Source organism: Cygnus olor, unplaced genomic scaffold, assembly GCF_009769625.2.
Source record: "Cygnus olor isolate bCygOlo1 unplaced genomic scaffold, bCygOlo1.pri.v2 scaffold_120_ctg1, whole genome shotgun sequence".
NCBI lineage: Eukaryota > Metazoa > Chordata > Aves > Anseriformes > Anatidae > Cygnus > Cygnus olor.
In genome coordinates this window covers 1-19,064 of record NW_024429099.1, presented here as the reverse complement: position 1 = coordinate 19,064, position 19,064 = coordinate 1, and the positions used below count along the sequence as shown (strand labels likewise).

At 59.6% G+C, this 19,064-nt stretch overlaps 2 protein-coding genes and 1 long non-coding RNA gene across 3 annotated transcripts; 2 read left to right on the top strand and 1 right to left on the bottom strand.

Annotated features, from left to right (window-relative positions):
- Nucleotides 1–249: 249 nt before the first annotated feature.
- Nucleotides 250–1,566, bottom strand: LOC121063229. Its single transcript, XR_005815927.1, has 3 exons — nt 956–1,566; nt 481–757; nt 250–363 (listed from the first exon to the last, which is right to left on the bottom strand). It is a non-coding gene; the product is annotated as an uncharacterized LOC121063229 (long non-coding RNA).
- A 25-nt stretch (nt 1,567–1,591) lies between these two features.
- CAPN1 (calpain 1) lies at nt 1,592–11,734 on the top strand. The gene is made up of 22 exons (XM_040543591.1): nt 1,592–1,751; nt 4,531–4,798; nt 4,901–4,970; nt 5,212–5,330; nt 5,665–5,798; nt 5,881–6,049; nt 6,153–6,236; nt 6,926–7,011; nt 7,101–7,175; nt 7,286–7,446; nt 7,549–7,727; nt 7,828–7,839; nt 8,787–8,998; nt 9,124–9,163; nt 9,240–9,305; nt 9,383–9,440; nt 9,570–9,634; nt 9,741–9,809; nt 9,918–9,996; nt 10,099–10,215; nt 11,362–11,420; nt 11,504–11,734. Exons 2-22 carry the CDS (start codon nt 4,532–4,534, stop codon nt 11,528–11,530), a joined length of 2,148 nt encoding a protein of 715 aa, XP_040399525.1. The 5' UTR covers nt 1,592–1,751; nt 4,531; the 3' UTR covers nt 11,531–11,734.
- Nucleotides 11,735–11,982: 248 nt separating this feature from the next.
- On the top strand, nt 11,983–19,060 carry POLA2 (DNA polymerase alpha 2, accessory subunit; the record flags this gene model as incomplete). The annotated part of the gene is given in 16 exon segments (XM_040543603.1): nt 11,983–12,472; nt 13,489–13,616; nt 13,713–13,798; nt 14,078–14,138; nt 14,234–14,340; nt 14,423–14,429; nt 14,431–14,608; nt 14,709–14,797; nt 14,910–15,065; nt 15,168–15,230; nt 15,897–15,939; nt 16,053–16,177; nt 16,657–16,695; nt 16,994–17,067; nt 17,563–17,671; nt 18,926–19,060. Coding segments are annotated over 16 exon segments (1,530 nt in total), but the record flags the coding sequence as incomplete, so codon positions are not given.
- Nucleotides 19,061–19,064: the final 4 nt, after the last annotated feature.

The following is a 19,064-nucleotide window of genomic DNA, read 5'->3' as shown; positions in this document are numbered from 1 at the left end:
TCACAAACTCACAAGTCCCGGATTCGTGTGGCCTGGCCCTGCACACGCGTGTCCCAGGCTCTCATGCGTGTCTCAAACTGGCACGTACATGCCCCACGCGTGTCATGGCCCTGCACATGTGTGCACCCCCCTTACACACATGTCCCACGTGTGTTCTGGCCCCGCACATGCACTGCAGCCTCCCCCACACCCCAAACTGCCCCCGTGTGCCCCAGCCCCACACGCACGCGTGTCCCTGCCCTCCACACACCTCCCACACGCTTCCTGCCCTCCACACACCTCCCACATGCGTGTCCCACCCTCCACACACCTCCCACACATGTGTCCCAGCCCCACACACGCCTCCCACACGCGTGTCCCACCCTCCACACACCTCCCACATGCGTGTCGGGCCCTCCACATGCCTGCCACACACGTGTCCCGCCTCCCACATGCGTGTCCCACCCTCCACACGCCACCCCCACGCATGTCCCAGTCCACACACACCTCCCACACGCGTGTCCCTGCCCTTGACACACCTCCCACACGCATGTCCCAGCCCACACACGCTTCCCACACGTGTGTCCCACCCTCCACACACCTCCCACACGCATGTCCCAGTCCACACACACCTCCCACACGCGTGTCCCTGCCCTTGACACACCTCCCACACGCATGTCCCAGCCCACACACGCTTCCCACATGCGTCTCCCATCCTCCACACACCTCCCACACGCATGTCCCAGTCCACACATGCCTCCCACACGCGTGTCCCACCCTCCACACACCTCCCACATGCGTGTTGGGCCCTCTACACACCTCCCACACACGTGTCCCAGTCCACACACACCTACATGCGTGTCGGGCCCTCCACATGCCTGCCACACGCGTCCCACCTCCCACACACGTGTCCCACCCTCCACACGCCTCCCACACGCGTCCCACCCTCCGCACACCTCCCACACGCGTGTCCCACCCCACGCACGCCTCCCACACGCCTGTCCCACCCTCCACACACCTCCCACACGCGTGTCCCAGCCCACACACGCCTCCCACACGCCTGTCCCACCCTCCACACACCTCCCACACGCGTGTCCCACCCCACGCACGCCTCCCACACGCCTGTCCCACCCTCCACACACCTCCCACACGCGTGTCCCAGCCCACACACGCCTCCCACACGCGTGTCCCACCCTCCACACGCCTCCCACACGCATGTCCCAGCCCACACACGCCTCCCACACGCGTGTCCCACCCTCCACACGCCTCCCACACGCGTGTCCCAGCCCCACACAGCCTCCCACACGCGTGTCCCACCCTCCACACGCCTCCCACACGCGTGTCCCACCCTCCACACGCCTCCCACACGCGTGTCCCGGCCCCACACACCCCCGTGTGTCGCGCGGCGCCGCCCCCCCCCCCCCAACCCTGCGGCACTGCGGACCAAAACCCGCAGCAGCGGCCGCACCCAAAACCCCCAGAAACCACCCCAAAGCCCTTCCCCTTCCCCCCCCTCCCACCTCAGCGCCCCCAAAATCCCTTTTTTTCACCCCGTTTCCCCTCTTCCCCCCTCCCCCCCCCCCCCCGGCCCCGTCTCCTCGAGGGAGGAGCCTCGGCGGAGGCCCGGCCTCGCCTCCCAGCTCCAGGAAGCCTTTGGGGCGCTTTCGGGTCCTTTTTCCTTTCAGTTTTTCCGTTTGGGGCGGTTTTACCCCAAAAGCGGCGACTTTGGCGGCGCTCCCCCCTTCCCCTCTCCCCCCTCCCCCCAAATCGAGGTACGTCCCTGTCCTCCCCCACCCCAAAAAAAAAAGGGGAAGGGTCCCCTTGCGGCCGAGCCCTGATTTACCCGGGAAAGTTGTTTTTGTTTTCTTTCCTCGGGGGGGGATTTGAGCCTGGTTTGGGGAGAAACGAGAGGGATTTGGGCTTTGCGGGGTTTTCCCTCAGGATTTAGTGGGTTTTTTTTTTTTCTGGGGGGGGGGGGTTTGGGGTTGTTTTCCCCCGACGGGAGGCGAAGCGGCGGCCGGTTGAGCCCTCGCCCTGCGGCACCTGCCGGGACGCTTCCTCCCCAAACCGGGCTGAAAAAAAGCGGGGTTTGGGTCACTTCGCCCCCCCCCCCCCAAAAAAAAAAACACCCGGGGAGGGCTGGGGGGCTTCGTTAACGGGGAGCTCGTTAACGGGGCGTTGGGGGGGGGGGTGTAAGGGGCTGGGGCGCGCTAGGCCCCACGTTCCTTTGGGGGGGGGGGGGGGTTGAGGCTTCCCCCCCCTCATTTTGGGGTCAATTTAGGGGGGTTTGGGGGGGGGGGGTTAATCGGTGCTTTCAGGGCGCGCTGGGCTGCGGGGTCGCCAACCTGCCTCTCGCCTTCCTGCAGCGCTAATTAAGCCCTCCGGTCCTTAATTAGGTTCCCCTGCTCCTTAATTAAGCCTCCCCAGTCCTTAACGCAGCCTCCCAGTTCTTAATTAAGCCCCCCCCCCGGACCTTAATGAAGCCCCCCAGTCCTTAATGAAGCCCCCCCAGTCCTTCATTAAGCGCCCCGGTCCTTAATTAATGTCCCAGTCCTTCATTAAGCCCCCCAGTCATTAATGAAGACCCCCCTAGTCCTTAATTAAGATCCCAATCCTTAATTAAGGCCCCCCAGTCCTTACTGAAGACCCTTCAGTCCTTAATTAACCCCTGAGTCCTTAATGAACTCCCCTCAGTCCTTAATTAACCGTCCCAGTCCTTAACGAAGCCCCCAACTCCTTAACCCCCCCCCAGTCCTTAATTAACCCCCTCAGTCCTTCATGAACCCCTTCAGACCTTAACGAACTCCCCCCCTCAGGCTTTAATTAACCCCCCAAAGCTTTAATTAACCCCCCCAGGCCTTAATTAAACTCCCGGAAGCCTAATTACGCCCTTCGCAGCTCTAACGGGCGCAGGGAGCGGCCGTGACACACGCCCAGACTCGCCAGACCCGTTCTTTTGGGGCCGTTTCCCCTCCTTTTGGGGCCGTTTCCCTTCCTTTTGGGGCCGTTTCCCCTTCCTTTTGGGGCCGTTTCCCCTTCCTTTTGGGGCCGTTTCCCCTTCCTTTTGGGGCCGTTTCCCCTTCCTTTTGGGGCCGTTTCCCCTTCCTTTTGGGGCCTATTTTTTTTTTCCCCGCTTTTTGCTTATTTTGGTGACTTTTTACGCGGCGTTCACAAGGTTATACCACTCAACTCGCAGCCGTTTTCCCCCCAAATCGCCTTGTTTTCCCCCAAAACCTCCTTTTTTTTCCCCAAAATGAGCTCGTAACGGATGCTCAGGCGCTACCACAACCCACCCAGCCGCGTTTTTGGGGGCAGAAAAGGCAGAAATAGGGAAAAACAAAAACCCTAATAACCCCTTTTTCTTCCCAGTCGCTCCCAGCTGTGACCCCGAAGCGGACTAAACCGCCCCCAAAAACCCCAAAACGCTCTCCAGCCCCCGCCGGCTGGGGGCCAGCGGCCCTCGTTAGCCCTCCTGAGGCTAATTACCAGGGTATTAACGAGCGCGGGGAGACGCGGCTTTAACTGGGGGCTCCTCGTTTGCTCCTGAATCGGGGAAAGCAAAACGTCCGGATTTTAACTGGGGGTCGGCGTTTGAATTGAGGCCTCGGCTCCGGGATTTGGGGGAAAATTGGGGCAATCAAAATCCCGGTGTTTTAATTCAGGGCTCTTCTTTTTCGCCCCAAATCGGGGAAAGCAAAATGTCGGCGGTTTAGTTTGGGGCTCCCACTTTTCTCCCCAAATTGGGGAAATCAAAACGTGGGTGTTTTATTTTGGGCCTCGCTCTTTGGTCCCAAACTGGGGAAATCAAAATCCCGGTGTTTTAATTCGGGGCTCGTCCTTGGCTCCCCAAATTGGGGGAAACCAAATCCCGGTGTTTTAATTTGGGGCTCGTCCTCGGCTCCCCAAATTGGGGAAGAAATTGGGGAAACCAAATCCCGGTGTTTTAATTCGGGGCTCGTCCTCGGCTCCATAAATTGGAGAACAAATCGGGGAAAACAAAATGTTGGTGTTTTAATTCGGGGCTCATCCTTGGCTCCCCAAATTGGGGAAATCAAAATCCCGGTGTTTTAATTCGGGGCCCATCCTCGGCTCCCCAAATTGGGGAAGAAATTGGGGAAACCAAATCCCGGTGTTTTAATTTGGGGCTCGTCCTCGGCTCCCCAAATTGGGGAACAAATCGGGGGAAACCAGATCCTGGTGCTTTAATTCGGGGCTCATCCTTGGCTCCCCAAATTGGGGAAATCAAAATCCTGGTGTTTTAATTCGGGGCTCGTCCTCGGCTCCCCAAATTGGGGAACAAATCGGGGGAAACCAAATCCCGGTGTTTTAATTCGGGGCCCGTCCTCGGCTCCCCAAATTGGGGAACAAATCGGGGGAAACCAAATCCCGGTGTTTTAATTCGGGGCCCGTCCTCGGCTCCCCAAATTGGGGAACAAATCGGGGGAAACCAGATCCCGCTGCCTCGATCCGGGGCCCATCCTCGGCTCCCGGATCTCTCCAACCCGAACGCCGGCGGCTCAGATTCCCCCGCGGCCCTTTTCTCCCCGGCAGGATGGCGGAGGCGCCGGTGGTGCCGGTGTACTGCACGGGCGTCTCGGCGCAGGTGCAGCGGGAGCGGGCGAAGGCGCTGGGGCTGGGCCGCCACGAGAACGCCGTGCGCTACCAGGGCCAGGACTTCGCCGCGCTGCGCGACGCCTGCCTGCGCTCCGGCTCCCTCTTCCGCGACGACGCCTTCCCCCCGGCCCCGGCCTCGCTCGGCTTCAAGGAGCTCGGCCCCGGCTCCTCCAAAACCCGCGGCGTGCAGTGGATGAGGCCCACGGTGAGCAAACCCTCCTTTTTTTTCTTTTTTTTCCTTTTTTTTTCCCTGAAAAACACACGTTTCCTGATTTTGGGGCCGTTGCCTTCTCTTCTCGCCACCCAGGAGCTGTGCTCGCGCCCGCAGTTCATCGTGGACGGGGCCACGCGCACCGATATCTGCCAGGGAGCGCTGGGTAAGTGCCTTTAACTCCTTTTTCTTACTCTTTTCCTCACTTTTTTGCCTCAAATCAGGGAATTTTAGGGTTGCTTTCCACCGCGGTGCCGCCGCCGGAGCGGGCTCGGTCACGTTAAACAGGTTCAACCGCGACGGGGACGGCCGCAACCTCCCCTGAGCGCCCCTAACGAATCTCTGGGGCCGAGGGAAGGCTATGGGGCGGCCAGAAAAAGGCGTTTTTTCCCCCAAAACCCCCGCAGGTGACTGCTGGCTGCTGGCGGCCATCGCCTCGCTGACGCTGAACGAAACCATCCTGCACCGCGTGGTGCCGCACGGGCAGAGCTTCCAGCACGGCTACGCCGGCATCTTCCACTTCCAGGTGGGGCTCCCTGAACGCCGCCGACGCCAAACGGCCCCTTTCTGCCCCAAAAACAACCCCCGGGTCCCCCTCCCGGCACTGCGGCGCCCCCAAAATGGTGATTTTCCCCTAAAAAAAGGCCAGTTTGGGACGGGCGATCCCCGTCAGGGCTCAGTTTTCTCCGTTTGATCGGGATTTGTAAAGCAACGTGAGGTGTTTTTTTTTGTTGTTGTTTTTGGTTTTTTTTTGAATTACCGTTGGCGGCAGGAACAAGGGGGACCCCCAGCGCCCCCCTGGGGTTGTGGGGGGGCCATCTTCGGCCTCGCCTTCCTCCTCCTCCTCCTCTTCCTCCTAGATCTGGCAGTTCGGCGAGTGGCTGGACGTGGTGGTGGACGACTACCTGCCCACCAAGGACGGCAAGCTGCTCTTCGTCCACTCCGCCGAGGGCACCGAGTTCTGGAGCGCCTTGCTGGAGAAAGCCTACGCCAAGTACGCCTTCCCCCTTCCCTCCCCCCTCCTCATTTTGGGGCGAAAAAGCCCCGAAACGGCTCACCCGCCCCCCGCCTCGTAGGGTGAACGGCTGCTACGAGGCGCTGTCGGGCGGCAGCACCTCGGAGGGCTTCGAGGATTTCACCGGCGGCGTGACCGAGTGGTACGACCTGCGCAAGCCGCCCCGAGACCTCTACCAAATCATCCTCAAGGCGCTGGAGCGGGGCTCCCTGCTCGGCTGCTCCATCGACGTCAGTCTCCCGCCGCGTTTCGGGGTGAAAAAAGGCGGTTTTTGGGGCGGGGGGGGGGGGGGGCGCGACACCGGAACGGGGTCGTTTGCTTGGTCCCTCGCAGATAACGAGCGCCTTCGACATGGAGGCGGTGACGTTCAAGAAGCTGGTGAAGGGGCACGCCTACTCGGTGACGGGAGCCAGGCAGGTGAGAGCCGGCGCCGTTTTGGGTCAAAATTGGGGCTTTCTGGGTCAAAATTGGCGCTTTTTGGGTTGAATTACAGTCTTTCGGGGCCAAAACCGGGGCTTTTGGGGTTGAAATAGGTACTTTTTGGGTCGAAGTTGGCACTTTTAGGGTTGAAGTCAGCATTTCGCGTCGAAATCGGGGCTTTTGGGATCGAAATTGGGGCTTTTAGGGTCAATGTTGGTGCTCTTTGGGTCAAAATTGGGGCCTGTGGGGTTGAATTAGGGTTTCTTGGGGCCGAAGTTGGGGCTTTTGAGGTCAAAGTTGGCACTTTTAGGGTCAAACTTGGCGTTCTTTGGGTCAAAAGTGGGGCTTTTAGGGTCGAAGTTGGGGCCTATGGGATTGAAATCGGGGCTTTTTGGCTTGGAAATGATGTTTTGGGGGTCAAATGTGGGGCTTTTTCAGTCAAAGTTGGGGCTTTTAGGATTGAAGTTGACATTTTGGGTTGAAAATGACACTTATTGAGTCAAAGTTGGGGCTTTTGGGGTCAAAGTTGGCACTTCTAGGGTTGAAGTCGGTGCTCTTTGGGCCGAAAGTGGGGCTTTTGGGGCCGAAAGTGGCGCTTTTTGCGCCTGAACTGTCTCTTTTGGGCCAAAACGGGCCCGTTTTGGGCCAAAATCATCACTTTTTGGGCCTGACGCCTCCCTTTGCAGATCAACTACCGCGGCCAAGCCCTGGACCTGATCCGCATGCGCAACCCCTGGGGCGAGGTGGAGTGGACGGGGCCCTGGAGCGACAAGTAAGCCCCCCGCCCGCCCCGAGCGCCTTCGTTAACGCTAATTAACGAAGCGGCCTTGTGGGATTTCACCTTCCCCCCCCCTCCCGCAGCTCGTCCGAGTGGAACGCGGTGGAGCCAGCGCTGAGGCAGCAGCTGATGGTGAAAATGGAGGACGGCGAATTCTGGTCAGCGCCGAAACGGGGCAAAAAAAAAACCCAAAAAACCAAAACCCCAAAGCGGCCGCTTTGAGCCGGAGGACGGCGGGGACGAACCTTCCTCCTCCTCCTCCCCCCAGGATGGCTTTCCGGGATTTCCTCCGGGAATTCACCCGCCTGGAGATCTGCAACCTCACCCCGGACGCCCTCCAGTCCCGCAAATTCCGCAAGTGGAACACGCGGCTCTACGACGGCACCTGGCGCCGCGGCAGCACGGCCGGCGGCTGCCGCAACTACCCCGGTGCGCCCCGGCGTGCGAGCCACACCCTTCAAACCACCTCCTTGTCTCCGTTTTCACCTTTTTCCCCCTTTTTAACCCCCCCCCCCCCCCTGCCTCCCGCAGCCACTTTTTGGATCAACCCGCAGTTCAAGATCCAGCTGGAGGAGGTGGACGACGACGGGGACGAGGCGGGCGGGCGGGAGCCGGGCTGCAGCTTCCTGCTGGCGCTGATGCAGAAGCACCGGCGCCGCGAGCGCCGCTACGGCAAGGACATGGAGACCATCGGCTTCGCCGTCTACGAGGTACCCGCGACCCCCCCCCGGTGGCCCCCCGATGTCACCGGCGTCCCCCGGTGTCACCGGCGTCACCGCCGGCCTCACCTCTTGCGCCCCGTCCCCGCAGGTCCCTCCGGAGGTGGGTGCGCCGCCGCCGGCACCCGGAGCAGCGGCCGAGAGCGAAACGGGAAAGCACGTGGGGGGGTTTGGGGGGGAGGGGGGGGGTTGGGGGGCGTTTGGGGGGTTTTGGGGACACGTTTGGGGTGGTTTTGGGGGTGTATGGGGTGTTTGCGGGGCATACCGGGGTGGTTTTAGGCGCGTTTGGGGTGTTTCGGGGGGGGGGTTTGGGGCCGTTTGAGGAGCGTTTCGGGTGTTTCTGGGGATGTTCGGATGTTTTGGGGGCATTTGGGGGGTGTTTGGGGTTTTGGGGAGGCATTTTGGGGTGTGTTTGGGTTTTTTGGGGGGCGTCTGGGGGTGTGTTTGGGGTTTTTGGGGGGCATTTGGGGAGCGTTTGGGATGTTACGGGTTTTTTGGGGATGTTTAGGATGTTTGGAGGGCCATTTGGGATGTTTTGGGGGCATTTAGGGTGTATTTAGGATGTTTTGGGGGCCATTTGGGGTGTTTAGGGGCAGTTTGGGGAGCATTTAGGGTGTTCCTGGGGCCGTTCGCAGTGTTTTGAGAGCATTTGGGGCGCTTGGGGCGGTTTTGGGGGCACTCGGGTCAGTTTTGGGGTCCGTTTGGGTGTTTTTGGAGGCATTTGGGGTATTTTGGAGGACATTTGTGAGCGTTCGGGGCATTTCTGGGGTCATTCGGTGAAGTCTGGGGGGCACTTTGTGCGTCTTGGGCGTTTCTGGGGGCATTGTGGGCGTTTCTGGGGGCGTTTGGGGCGTTTCTGGGGGCATTGTGGGCGTTTCTGAGAGCATTTTGGGTGTTTTGGGGGACATTTTGGGCCCATTTTGTGCATTTTGGGGGCATTTGGAGCCTTTCGGGGCGCGTTTTGGGCATTCGGGGGCCGTTTAGAGCCGCTTTTGGGGGCGTTCCGGGCCTTTTCTGACTTCTGCCCCCCTTTTCCCCCCCCCGCGGCAGCTGGCGGGGCAGTCGGGCGTGCACCTCAAGCGGGATTTCTTCCTGGCCAACGCGTCGCGCGCCCGCTCGGAGCAGTTCATCAACCTGCGCGAGGTCAGCACCCGCTTCCGCCTGCCGCCCGGCGAGTACATCGTCGTGCCCTCCACCTTCGAGCCCAACAAGGAGGGCGACTTCGTCCTCCGCGTCTTCTCCGAGAAGAGAGCCGGCACCGAGTAAGCGGCCTCGTTAGCGGCGCCCCGTTAGCGGCGCCCCGTTAGCGGCGCCCCGTTAGCGCTAGCGACCCCGCTCCCCAACGGCCCCGATCCCCCTTTTTTTTTTTTTCCCTCCCCCCCCGCAGGGAAATGGACGACAAGATCCAGGCGACGCTGCCGGACGAGGTGAGGGTCCCCCAAACGACGCTACCCCTTCCTCCCCCTCACCCCTTTGACCCCAAACCGCCCTTTTTTCCCCCAGAAAGTGCTCTCGGAAAGCGAGATCGACGCCAACTTCAAGCAGCTCTTCAAGCAGCTCGCGGGGCCGGTAAGGGGAACGCGGGGAGCGCGGCGCGGGGGGCACGGGGGCGACACCAACCGCCCCCATTTCCCCCCCCCCCCCAGGACATGGAAATCAGCGTCACCGAGCTTCAGACCATCCTCAACCGCATCATCGGCAAACGTAAGCCCCAAATTGGGGGGATTTTGACCCAAAACGTGCGGTTTGGCACCCAAAAAAACCTGTAACGGGGGGTTCCGAACGGGGCCGAGCCGCCGTTTCGTGACGCCGAGCGCGTTCTTGGCCCCGTAGATAAGGATCTCCGCACCAAAGGCTTCAGCATCGAGTCGTGCCGCAGCATGGTCAACCTCATGGACGTATCCTCCCCGACGCCTCCTTCTGGGGGTCCCAAAAAAGGCCTTTTTTCCCCCAAAACGCCCCCGAAGCCCAGGCGCTTTTCCTTAACCCCTTCCGACCCCGTAGAAAGACGGCAACGGCAAACTGGGGCTGGTGGAGTTCAACGTCCTGTGGAACCGAATCCGCAACTACCTGGTGGGTTGGGGGGCTCGGGGCGCGGCGGGACGGCCCCGGGGGGGGGCCCTGACCCGTCGTCCCCCCCGTTTTGGGGCATTTTTGGGGGTTTTTGGGGTCGGCGGGCAGGCCGTGTTCCGCAAGTTCGACCTGGACAAGTCCGGGAGCATGAGCGCCTACGAGATGCGGATGGCGCTGGAAGCGGCAGGTAACGCGGCCCTAATTAATTCGGGGCTCGTTAAATCCCGCTGACGTCACCTCCCGCAACGTTTTGGGGACAAATCGGGGTTTTTCTTTTTTGCCCTAAAAGGGTATAAATTGAACAAAAAGCTGCACGAGCTCATCATCACCCGCTACGCCGAGCCCGACCTGGCCATCGACTTCGACAACTTCGTCTGCTGCCTCGTGCGCCTGGAGACCATGTTCCGTGAGCGCCGTTTTCCTGCTAAAAACCCCCAGTTTGGCCAACTTTCCCCTGGAAATGATAGGGTTTAGCGGGATACGGTGGAAAACCCTCGAAGTTTAGCGGGAAATTGTAGGATTTCCCGTTTTTCCCCCTTAAATCATGTACTTTTTCGAATTTTTCCTGCTAAATGCTGCGGGGTTTCCGTCTTTCCCCTTAATTCCTGTGGGGTTTTTATGGGTTTTCCCAGGATTTCACAATTTTACCCGATTTAAGAGGAAAAGTTGGGAAAATTGCGGGCTTTAGCAGAAAAGGGGAGGGGGCGGGCGTTCAATTTCCCCCTCAAATGCTCCCGGTTTGCCCAACGTTCCCCTTAAACCCAGCCCATTATCCCCCAGCCCCATTCCCCACCCAATTTTCCCTGTCCCCCCCCCCAATTTCCCCTTTTGCCTCACCATTACCCCCCAATTTCCCCCATTTCCCCCCCAATTTCCCCCATTTCTCCCGCAGTTTACCCTATATCTCCCCCGTTATCCCTCAATTTCCCCTATTACCCCCATTCCTACCCTGTTACCCCCAATTTCCCCTATTCCCCCCCAATTTCCCCTATTCCCCCCTATTCCCCCTTAATTTACTCCATTCCCCCTCAATTTCCCCAATTTCCCCTATTACCCCCCCCATTATTCCCCAATTTCCCCTATTGCTCCCCTATTTCCCCCCAATTTCCCCATTACCCCCCCGTTACTCCTCAATTTCCCGTTCCCCCCCAATTTCCCCAAATTTCCCCTATTAATGGCCCCCAATTTCCCCTATTTCACCCCATTATCCCCAATTTCCCCTATTACCCCTCAATTTCCCCCCATTTCCCCTATTACCCCCCCATTTCTCCCCGATTTCCCCTATTTCCCCACTATTACCCCCAATTTCCCCTATTACCCCCCCCGCTACCCCCCAATTTCCCCTATTAACCCCAATTTCTCCCCAATTTCTCCCTGGTTTCCCCCGTTAACCCCGTTTCCCCCCATTTTTCCCCCGTTTTCCCCCCGTTTTCCCCCAGTTTCCCCTATTACCCACCCGTTAACCCCCCAATTTCACCCCATTAACCCCAATTTCCCCCCGCTTTCCCCCATTAACCCCGTTTCCCCCCAAATTTCCCCCATTCCCCCCCAGGCTTCTTCCAGGCGCTGGACGGGGACCGTGACGGCGTCGTCACCGTGGGGCTGCTGCAGGTAGGCGCCCCCGCCCCAAACCCGGGGGATTTCACCCCAAAAAGCCGGGCCGGGCCCCCCCCTGACGCCCCCCCTCCCCCCAGTGGCTGCAGCTCACCATGTTCGCCTGACCCGAGGACGTTTTGGGGGAATTTCTGCGCTTTTTGTCGCTCCGCCTGAATTTTGGGGGGGGGGGACAGGTTTTGGGGACCCCCCCCCCCCCGGTGCCACAATCAGGGATCTGCTGCCCGCCGGGTGCCAGCGTGGGTCTTCTTATTTTGTACTGTGTGCCCCCCCCAAAAACCAAAAATCCTATTAAAATTCTTTTTCCTGCTCCTTTTCCCCCATTTCTTACGCCCCCCCCCCCCCCTTCATTTTGGGGCGCACCCCTGGGAGCTGGGGGTTCCCTTTTGGGGTCCCCCAGCCCCCTGGATCCCCCCTCAGCCCCCAGATCTTCCCCTGGACCCCCCCCAGGTACCCCCAGCCCCCCCCGGGACCCCATAACCCCCCACCCCCTTTGACCCCCTTTGACCCCCCCACCCCCGGTCCCAAGAAGCGCCCCTATTAGGGCCGGAAAATTCCCGCCAGTTCTGTCCCTTTAAGAGCCTCGCCCCGCCCCTCCATTCCCATTGGCTGCTCTCGCCCGAAATCTGCATAACCACGCCCCCCTCGCCTTTCTCCGATTATCGCCCCGCCCCTCGTTCTCCCGTTGGCGAATATCGCCCGAAATCTGCATGGCCACGCCCCCATCGGGAATTCCCCCCCGTCGCCACGCCCCTCGCTCTCCCGTTGGCTAATCTCACCCGAAATCTGCATAGCCACGCCCCCTGTCTCCAGCCCCTCTCCCCCTTGCGGCCGCTCTGCCCTTATAAGGCGAGGCCACGCCCCCTGGCTGCCGTAAAGCGCGGCGGGGGCGCGCCGGCGCGGGATTTTTGGCGCGGCCATGGCGGAGCCGGGGCTGGAACCGGGGCCGGGAACGGGGCCGGGACCGGGACCGGGAACGGCCGAGGCGGTGCTGCGGGAGCTGGCGCTCTTCGAGCTGCGCTGCGACGGGGAGGACGTGGCCGAGAAGCGTAAGGGCCGGGGGAAGGGGGCGCGGGGCGGGTGTGAGGGGATTTGGGGGCTACTTGAGGGGGTTTTGGGGTCCCAGGGACGCGTTTCGGGTGACTTGGGATGATTCGGAGAGGTTTTGGGGTCACAGGGGGAGGGCTTTGGGGCAACTTCGGGGCGTTTCTGTGTCACGGAGAGGGATTCGGGGCGATTTGAGGAGGGGTTGGGGTGATTTGGAGTGGGTATGGGGTTCCAGGCAGGTGTTCGGGGTGATTTGGGGGGTGGTTCGGGGTCGCAGGAAGGTGTTTGGGGCATTTGAGGGTGAGTTAGGTCGGTTTGGGATGGCTTTGGGGTCACAGGCAGGGGTTTGGGGCAATTTGGGTGGGTTCAGCATCACAGGGAGGGATTTGGGGTGATTCGAAGGGAGTTGGGGGTGACTTGGTGTGGGCTTGAGGTGATTTGGGAGGATTTCGGGGTTGCAGGCAGGTGTTTGGGGTAATTTGAGGGGGAGTTGAGCCGGTTTGGGGTGGTTTTGGGGTCACAGGAAGGTGTTTGGGGTGATTTGGGGGGCTTCTAGGGTCACAGGAAAAGGGTTTGGGGCAGGTTTGTGGGGATTTGGGGGTCTCAGGCAGGTGTTTGGGGCAATTCAGGGGCTTTCAGGGTCCCAGGGAGGTGTTTAGGAGGGATTTGGGCAGTCCAAGGGGTCACAGAGGGTGTCGGGGGGGGGAGTTTGGGCTCACGGGGGCAGCTTGGGGTCACAGGGGGGTGTTTGGGGACAGCTTGGGGTCACGGGGGGGTGTTTGGGGCCACAGAGGAGCCTTTTGGGGGGAATTCAGGCGATTTTGGGGCTGTCGGAGAGGCATTTGGGGTGGTATCGCCTACCGCAGGGAAAACGTTTGGGGAACACAGCGAGGGGGGGGGGGGCGCTTTGGGGCTCCGCGGGGGTGACACCTGGCGGGGCTGCTCTCACCCCAACCCCCCCCCGAGGCTTTTTGGGGTCTCGCGGGACCCCAAATCCCCCCCATTCCCCCCCCCCCAGTGCTGGAGCTGAGCCTGACGCACCGGCTGGGCCCCGTGCCGCTGGCCAACGAGCTGCTGGCCTTCGTCACCAGCAAGGACCTCGACCCCCAGCTCACCCTCGACAGCCTCGCCGCCTTCGAGCACGAGGTGGGGACCCCAAAAAGACCCCGAAAAGACCCCAAAAAGACGGCAGAAGGGGGCCACGCGCGCCCACCCCTCTTTTTTTTTTTCCCCCCCCCCCAGGTCCTCGCCAAGAGGGGCAGCAGAGCCTCCCGGAGGCCGAGCAGCCGCCACGGCGGCCTCCGCGACGTCCACTCCTTGCAGGAGCTGTATCGTTTTGGGGGGGAAATCGGGGGGAGAAAGCAAAACTTATTTTAAAAAATTAAAAAATGGGGCTGGTTTGGGTAAAAACGAGTTAAAGTTCCAACGTAAAAAAGAAAAACGTGGAGGGTTTTGGGGGGAGACTCCCAAGCAAAGCCTCGTTAGTGCTAAATGTTGACGAGGAGGGGTTTGGGGTGGGGCTGGGGGCGCCCTAAAAGAAAAACCCCACAAAATTTGGGGATTTCGGGGTGGTTTCGAGGCGTTTCTACTCCTTAACGAGCTGCCAGGCTGGACGAGGAGGAGGAGGAGGAGGAGGAGCTGCTGGACGCCTACACCACGCCGTCCAAGGTGCGACCCAAACCCCCCCGGTTTGACCCCAAATCCTCCCTGTTTCCCCCCCTTGCCACCCCCAGTGACCCCAAAACCTCCTTTTTTCCCCACAGACCACCCAAAAACGCCCCGGCGGCCCCCCCGCCACCCCCCGCCCCAAGCGGCCCCCCTCGTCCCGCAGCCCCTACGCGCTGTTCTCCCCCTCCAGCCTCTCCCCCAGGTAAAACCTCCCTCCCCTCTTCCCCTTTCCCCTCCCCTTTATTACCTTATTAACCTTTTCTCCCCTTTTTCCCCCCATTTAGCGCCACCCCCCCCCCAGCAATACGCCGCGCGGGGGGGCCGGGGCGAGGTGGTCGCCTCCTTCGGCGGCCCCCAGACCCTTTTTGGGGGCTCCGGCGGCTGCGCCCCCAAACTTTTCACCGCCCCCGATGACTCCCTGACCAAATCCTACAAATTCATGTTCCAAAAACCCCTCGACGTCCGCGAAGGTGAGGCTGGGGGGGGGTCACCCCCTCGTTTTGGGGCGTTTTAGGGTTTGTTTTTTTTTTTAGGGGCGTTGATATTTTTCCCTCCGCCCCCCTCCCTCAGCGCTTTGCTGGCGGATCGAGGAGCTCGGCGCCGCGCTCAGGACCCACCACGGCCTCGAGGACTTCGCCTCGGCGCTCCTCCCGGCTCAGGCAAGCTCTTTCGGGTCCCAGATCCCTCCGTTAAAAATTGACGTTTTTAACTTTTTTTTTCTCTTTTTTCCCCCTTTTTTTTTTTTTTTTGGGGGGGGGGGCGCTCTTGCAGGAACCCGTGACGGTGCTGGGCCAAATCGCCTGCGACAGCAACGGGAAGCTCAACGCCAAGTCGGCCGTGCTGGAGGGCGACCGGCAGCGCTCCGCGGGCGCCCGCGTCCCCCTCGACCTCTCCGAGCTCCCCGAATTCTCCCTCTTCCCCGGCCAGGTCGGGTTTTTCCCCCCGCCAAAAGCACCCAAATTTGGGTTTTTTTTGGTTTTTTTCCTCCTTTTTAATTTATTTTTTTTTTTTTTTTTTGCTTTTTCCTAGGTCGTGGCCGTGGAGGGGACCAACAGCACCGGGAAGAAGTTGGTGGTGTCCAGGCTCTACGAGGTCAGCGGGGTTTCGGGGTGAAAAAGGGTGGATTTGGGGTGAAAAATGGCGGGTTTGGGGCTGGGTTGGGGTTGGGGGGGGGCCTGGTTTGGGGTTGGAGGGGTTTCGGGGTCCCGGTTTTGGCTGAGGGGGGTTTTGGGGGGGGGAGCTGGTTTTGGCGGGGGGGTTGGGGTCCCAGTTTTGACTGAGGGGATTTTGGGGGGGGGGTCCCAATTTTGATTGGGGGGGGGGGGGGGGGGCCTTGGTTTTGGGGGGGGGGGGGTCTGTTTTTTTTGGGGGGGACGACCTGATTTTGTCCCGGTCTTCAGGTGCTTGGTTTTAGCTGGGGGGTTTTGGGGTGCCTGTTTTGGGGATGTTTGGGGGGGGGGGGGGGCAGTTTTGACCAGGGAGACTCGGGGGGGGGGAGGGCATTTTAGGGGATTTGGGGGGTCCCTATTTGAGGGGGGGGTGGGGGGGGGCTGCTTTTAGGATATTTTTGGGGAAACAACTTTGCCCAGGAGGGTTTGGGGGGTGGGGGGGCTGGTTTTCTCCTGTTTTGGGGTCAGGTCCGCTTTTGGGGCTCCATTTTTTCGGGGGGGGGGGGGCTGTTTCACCCCATTTCGGGGCCATTTCGCCCTATTTTGGGGCCGTTTCACCCCATTTTGGGGCCCTTTCTTCCCTCCGCAGCCCCAGCCCCTTCCCTTCCCCTCCCCTCCGCCGCCAGCCGCAGGTGAGCCCCCAGCGCCTCCCCCTTCCCTCCCCCTCAACCTAACGGGACCGGGGGGGGAATTTTGGGGTGCGGGGGGGGTCCCCAAGACCCCCCTGACCCCCCCGACCCCCCAGGGGCCGAGCAGCGGGCGGTGCTGGTGGCCTGCGGGCCCTACGCCACCTCCGACAGCGTCGCCTTCGACCCCCTCTCCGACCTCCTGGACGTCATCGCCCGCGACCGCCCCGACGTCTGCGTCCTGGTGAGGGTCTGCGGGGTGCCCCCCCCCCGAAAATTTCCCCAAAACTCCCTAAATTTTCCTTAAACCCCCCCCAAATTCCCTTAGGACCCCTCCCAGAATTCCTGCAGACCTCTCCCGTCCCTGTATTTGAGCCAAAACTTCCCGCTTACGGCACGGAAACGCCTTAAAATTGACCCCAAACCCACTAAAACCACGGAAATTTTGTGGGGTTGCTAAGGGGGAGAGCCTCTTTTGGGGGGAAAAAAACCCAAAAAGCCTCTTTTTCATCCCAAAGCTACAAAAAAATCCCAATTTTTAAGAGCCAGCGGCGCTTTTGGAGCCCCCCAGGAGTTAAATCCACAACGAGGTTCACCCCGATGGCTTCAGGGGGATAAAACTTGAATTTAACGACGGGAAATCACCAAAATACCTTTTTTTTTGGGCGGTTTTGGGGCCGGCCTGCCCCCGTTTTCCTCTGATTTGTCCCCATTTCTTCGCAGTTCGGGCCATTCGTTGACGCCAAGCACGAGCAGGTGGAGGTGAGTCCGAGGGGGGGGCGAGTTTGTGGGTTTTGGGGCCCCCCCGTGGCCTCGACCCCACAAAAAACGGCGGTTTTCACCCCAAATCCTCCCTATCCCCGTGGATTTGGGGCAGATTGGGGTCGCGAGCCCCCAAAATGAGTCAAAACCCGGCGTTTTTATCATTTTGGCCGTTTCATCTCCTTTAGGGGAGGCCGGGGGGCGCCCTAAAAGCGGGAGGAAGCGAGGAATCCCCCCAAACCCCTTGTTTTGTCCCAAACCCCCTCGTTTTCCCCAAAACCCCCTCGTTTTCCCCCAGAACTGCCAGCTCCCCGCCTCCTTCGCCGACGTCTTCAAGCTCTGCCTCAAGATGATCCTAGAAGGGACCCGAAGGTAGGGGCCACGGCTTCCCCCTCCCCAAAATCCCAAAAAATCTCCCTTTTTCCCCATCCCCTAAACCCCAATTATTTCCTCCCCGTCCCCTAAATCCTCATTTTTTCCCCCCTTTTCCTCCCTGTCCCCTAAATATCCCTTTTTCTCCCCGTTTCCTAAACCCCTGCTTTTATCTCCCTGTCCCCTAAACCCCAGTTTCTTTTTCCCCATCCCCTAAACCCCAATTATTTCCTCCCCGTCCCCTAAATCCCCATTTTTCCCCCCTTTTCCTCCCCGTCCCCTAAATATCCCTTTTTCTCCCCGTTTCCTAAACCCCTTTTTTTTATCTCCCTGTCCCCTGAACCCCATTTTTTCCTCCCCTTTCCATAAACCCCGTTTTTTTCCTCCCTTTTCCCTAAACCCCAATTCTAAACCCCAATTTCTTTCTCCCCATCCCCTGGACCCCAATTTTTTTCCTCCCTGACCCTAAATCCCGTTTTTTCGCCCCGTTGGCAGCGCCGCCCCACACCTGGTGCTGGTGCCCTCGCCCCGGGACGTGCACCACGACTGCGTTTACCCGCAGCCGCCCTTCCCCTGCCCCGAGCTGCCCAAGGAGGACAGAGCGGTAACGGACCCAATAACGCCCCATTTCACCCCAAAATCCCAGCCCTCTTATTTTGGGGCTTTTTTTTCTGCCTCTTTTTCCAATTTGAGGCGGTTTTGGGGTGGCTGCGGGGAGCTCTGCGTGATTGGGGCGGGTTTGGGGCATTTTAGGGTCGTTTTGGGGTGGGTTTGGGGCATTTATAGGAAGTTTTGGGGCGGCTTTGGGGCATTTATAGGAAGGTTTGGGGCATTTAGGGGCGGCTTTGGGGCATTTGGGGGCATTTTGGGGTGTTCTGGGGTGGATTTAGGGCTTTTTGGGGCAGGTTTGGGGCCTGCATTTAAGGATTTAAGGAAAGCCAAGCGCATTTTGGGGCAATTTTGGGTTTTTTAGGTCCTACTTCGCAGTATTTAAGGAAAGCCAAGCGCTTTTGGGGGCAGATTTGGGGTTTTTAGGTCTCATTTTGCAGTATTTAAGGAAAGCCAAGCGCTTTTGGGGGCAGATTTGGGGTTTTTAGGTCTCATTTTGCAGTATTTAAGGAAAGCCAAGCGCTTTTGGGGGCAGATTTGGGGTTTTTAGGTCTCATTTTGCAGTATTTAAGGAAAGCCAAGCGCTTTTGGGGGCAGATTTGGGGTTTTTAGGTCCCACCTTGCAGTATTTAAGGAAAGCCAAGCGCTTTTGGGGGCAGATTTGGGGTTTTTAGGTCTCATTTTGCAGTATTTAAGGAAAGCCAAGCGTGTTTGGGGGCAGATTTGGGGTTTTTACGTCCCACCTTGCAGTATTTAAGGAAAGCCAAGCGTGTTTGGGGGCAGATTTGGGGTTTTTAGGTCTCATTTTGCAGTATTTAAGGAAAGCCAAGCGCTTTTGGGGGCAGATTTGGGGTTTTTTAGGTCCCACCTTGCAGTATTTAAGGAAAGCCAAGCGTGTTTGGGGGCAGATTTGGGGTTTTTAGGTCTCATTTTGCAGTATTTAAGGAAAGCCAAGCGCTTTTGGGGGCAGATTTGGGGTTTTTAGGTCCCACCTTGCAGTATTTAAGGAAAGCCAAGCGTGTTTGGGGGCAGATTTGGGGTTTTTAGGTCTCATTTTGCAGTATTTAAGGAAAGCCAAGCGCTTTTGGGGGCAGATTTGGGGTTTTTAGGTCCCACCTTGCAGTATTTAAGGAAAGCCAAGCGTGTTTGGGGGCAGATTTGGGGTTTTTCGTGCCCCTGAGCCCGTTTGGGGTAGGATTTGGGGCCATTTAGGGGCGTTTGGGGTCCGTTTGCCCCCCTCTCCCCGCAGCGCGTGCTCTTCGTCTCGGACCCCTGCACCCTGGACATCGACGGCACCGTCTTCGGCCTCACCTCCACCGACCTCCTCTTCCACATGGGCGCCGAGGAGATCAGGTGGGAAGGATCCGGCCCCGAATGCTCCCCGCGAC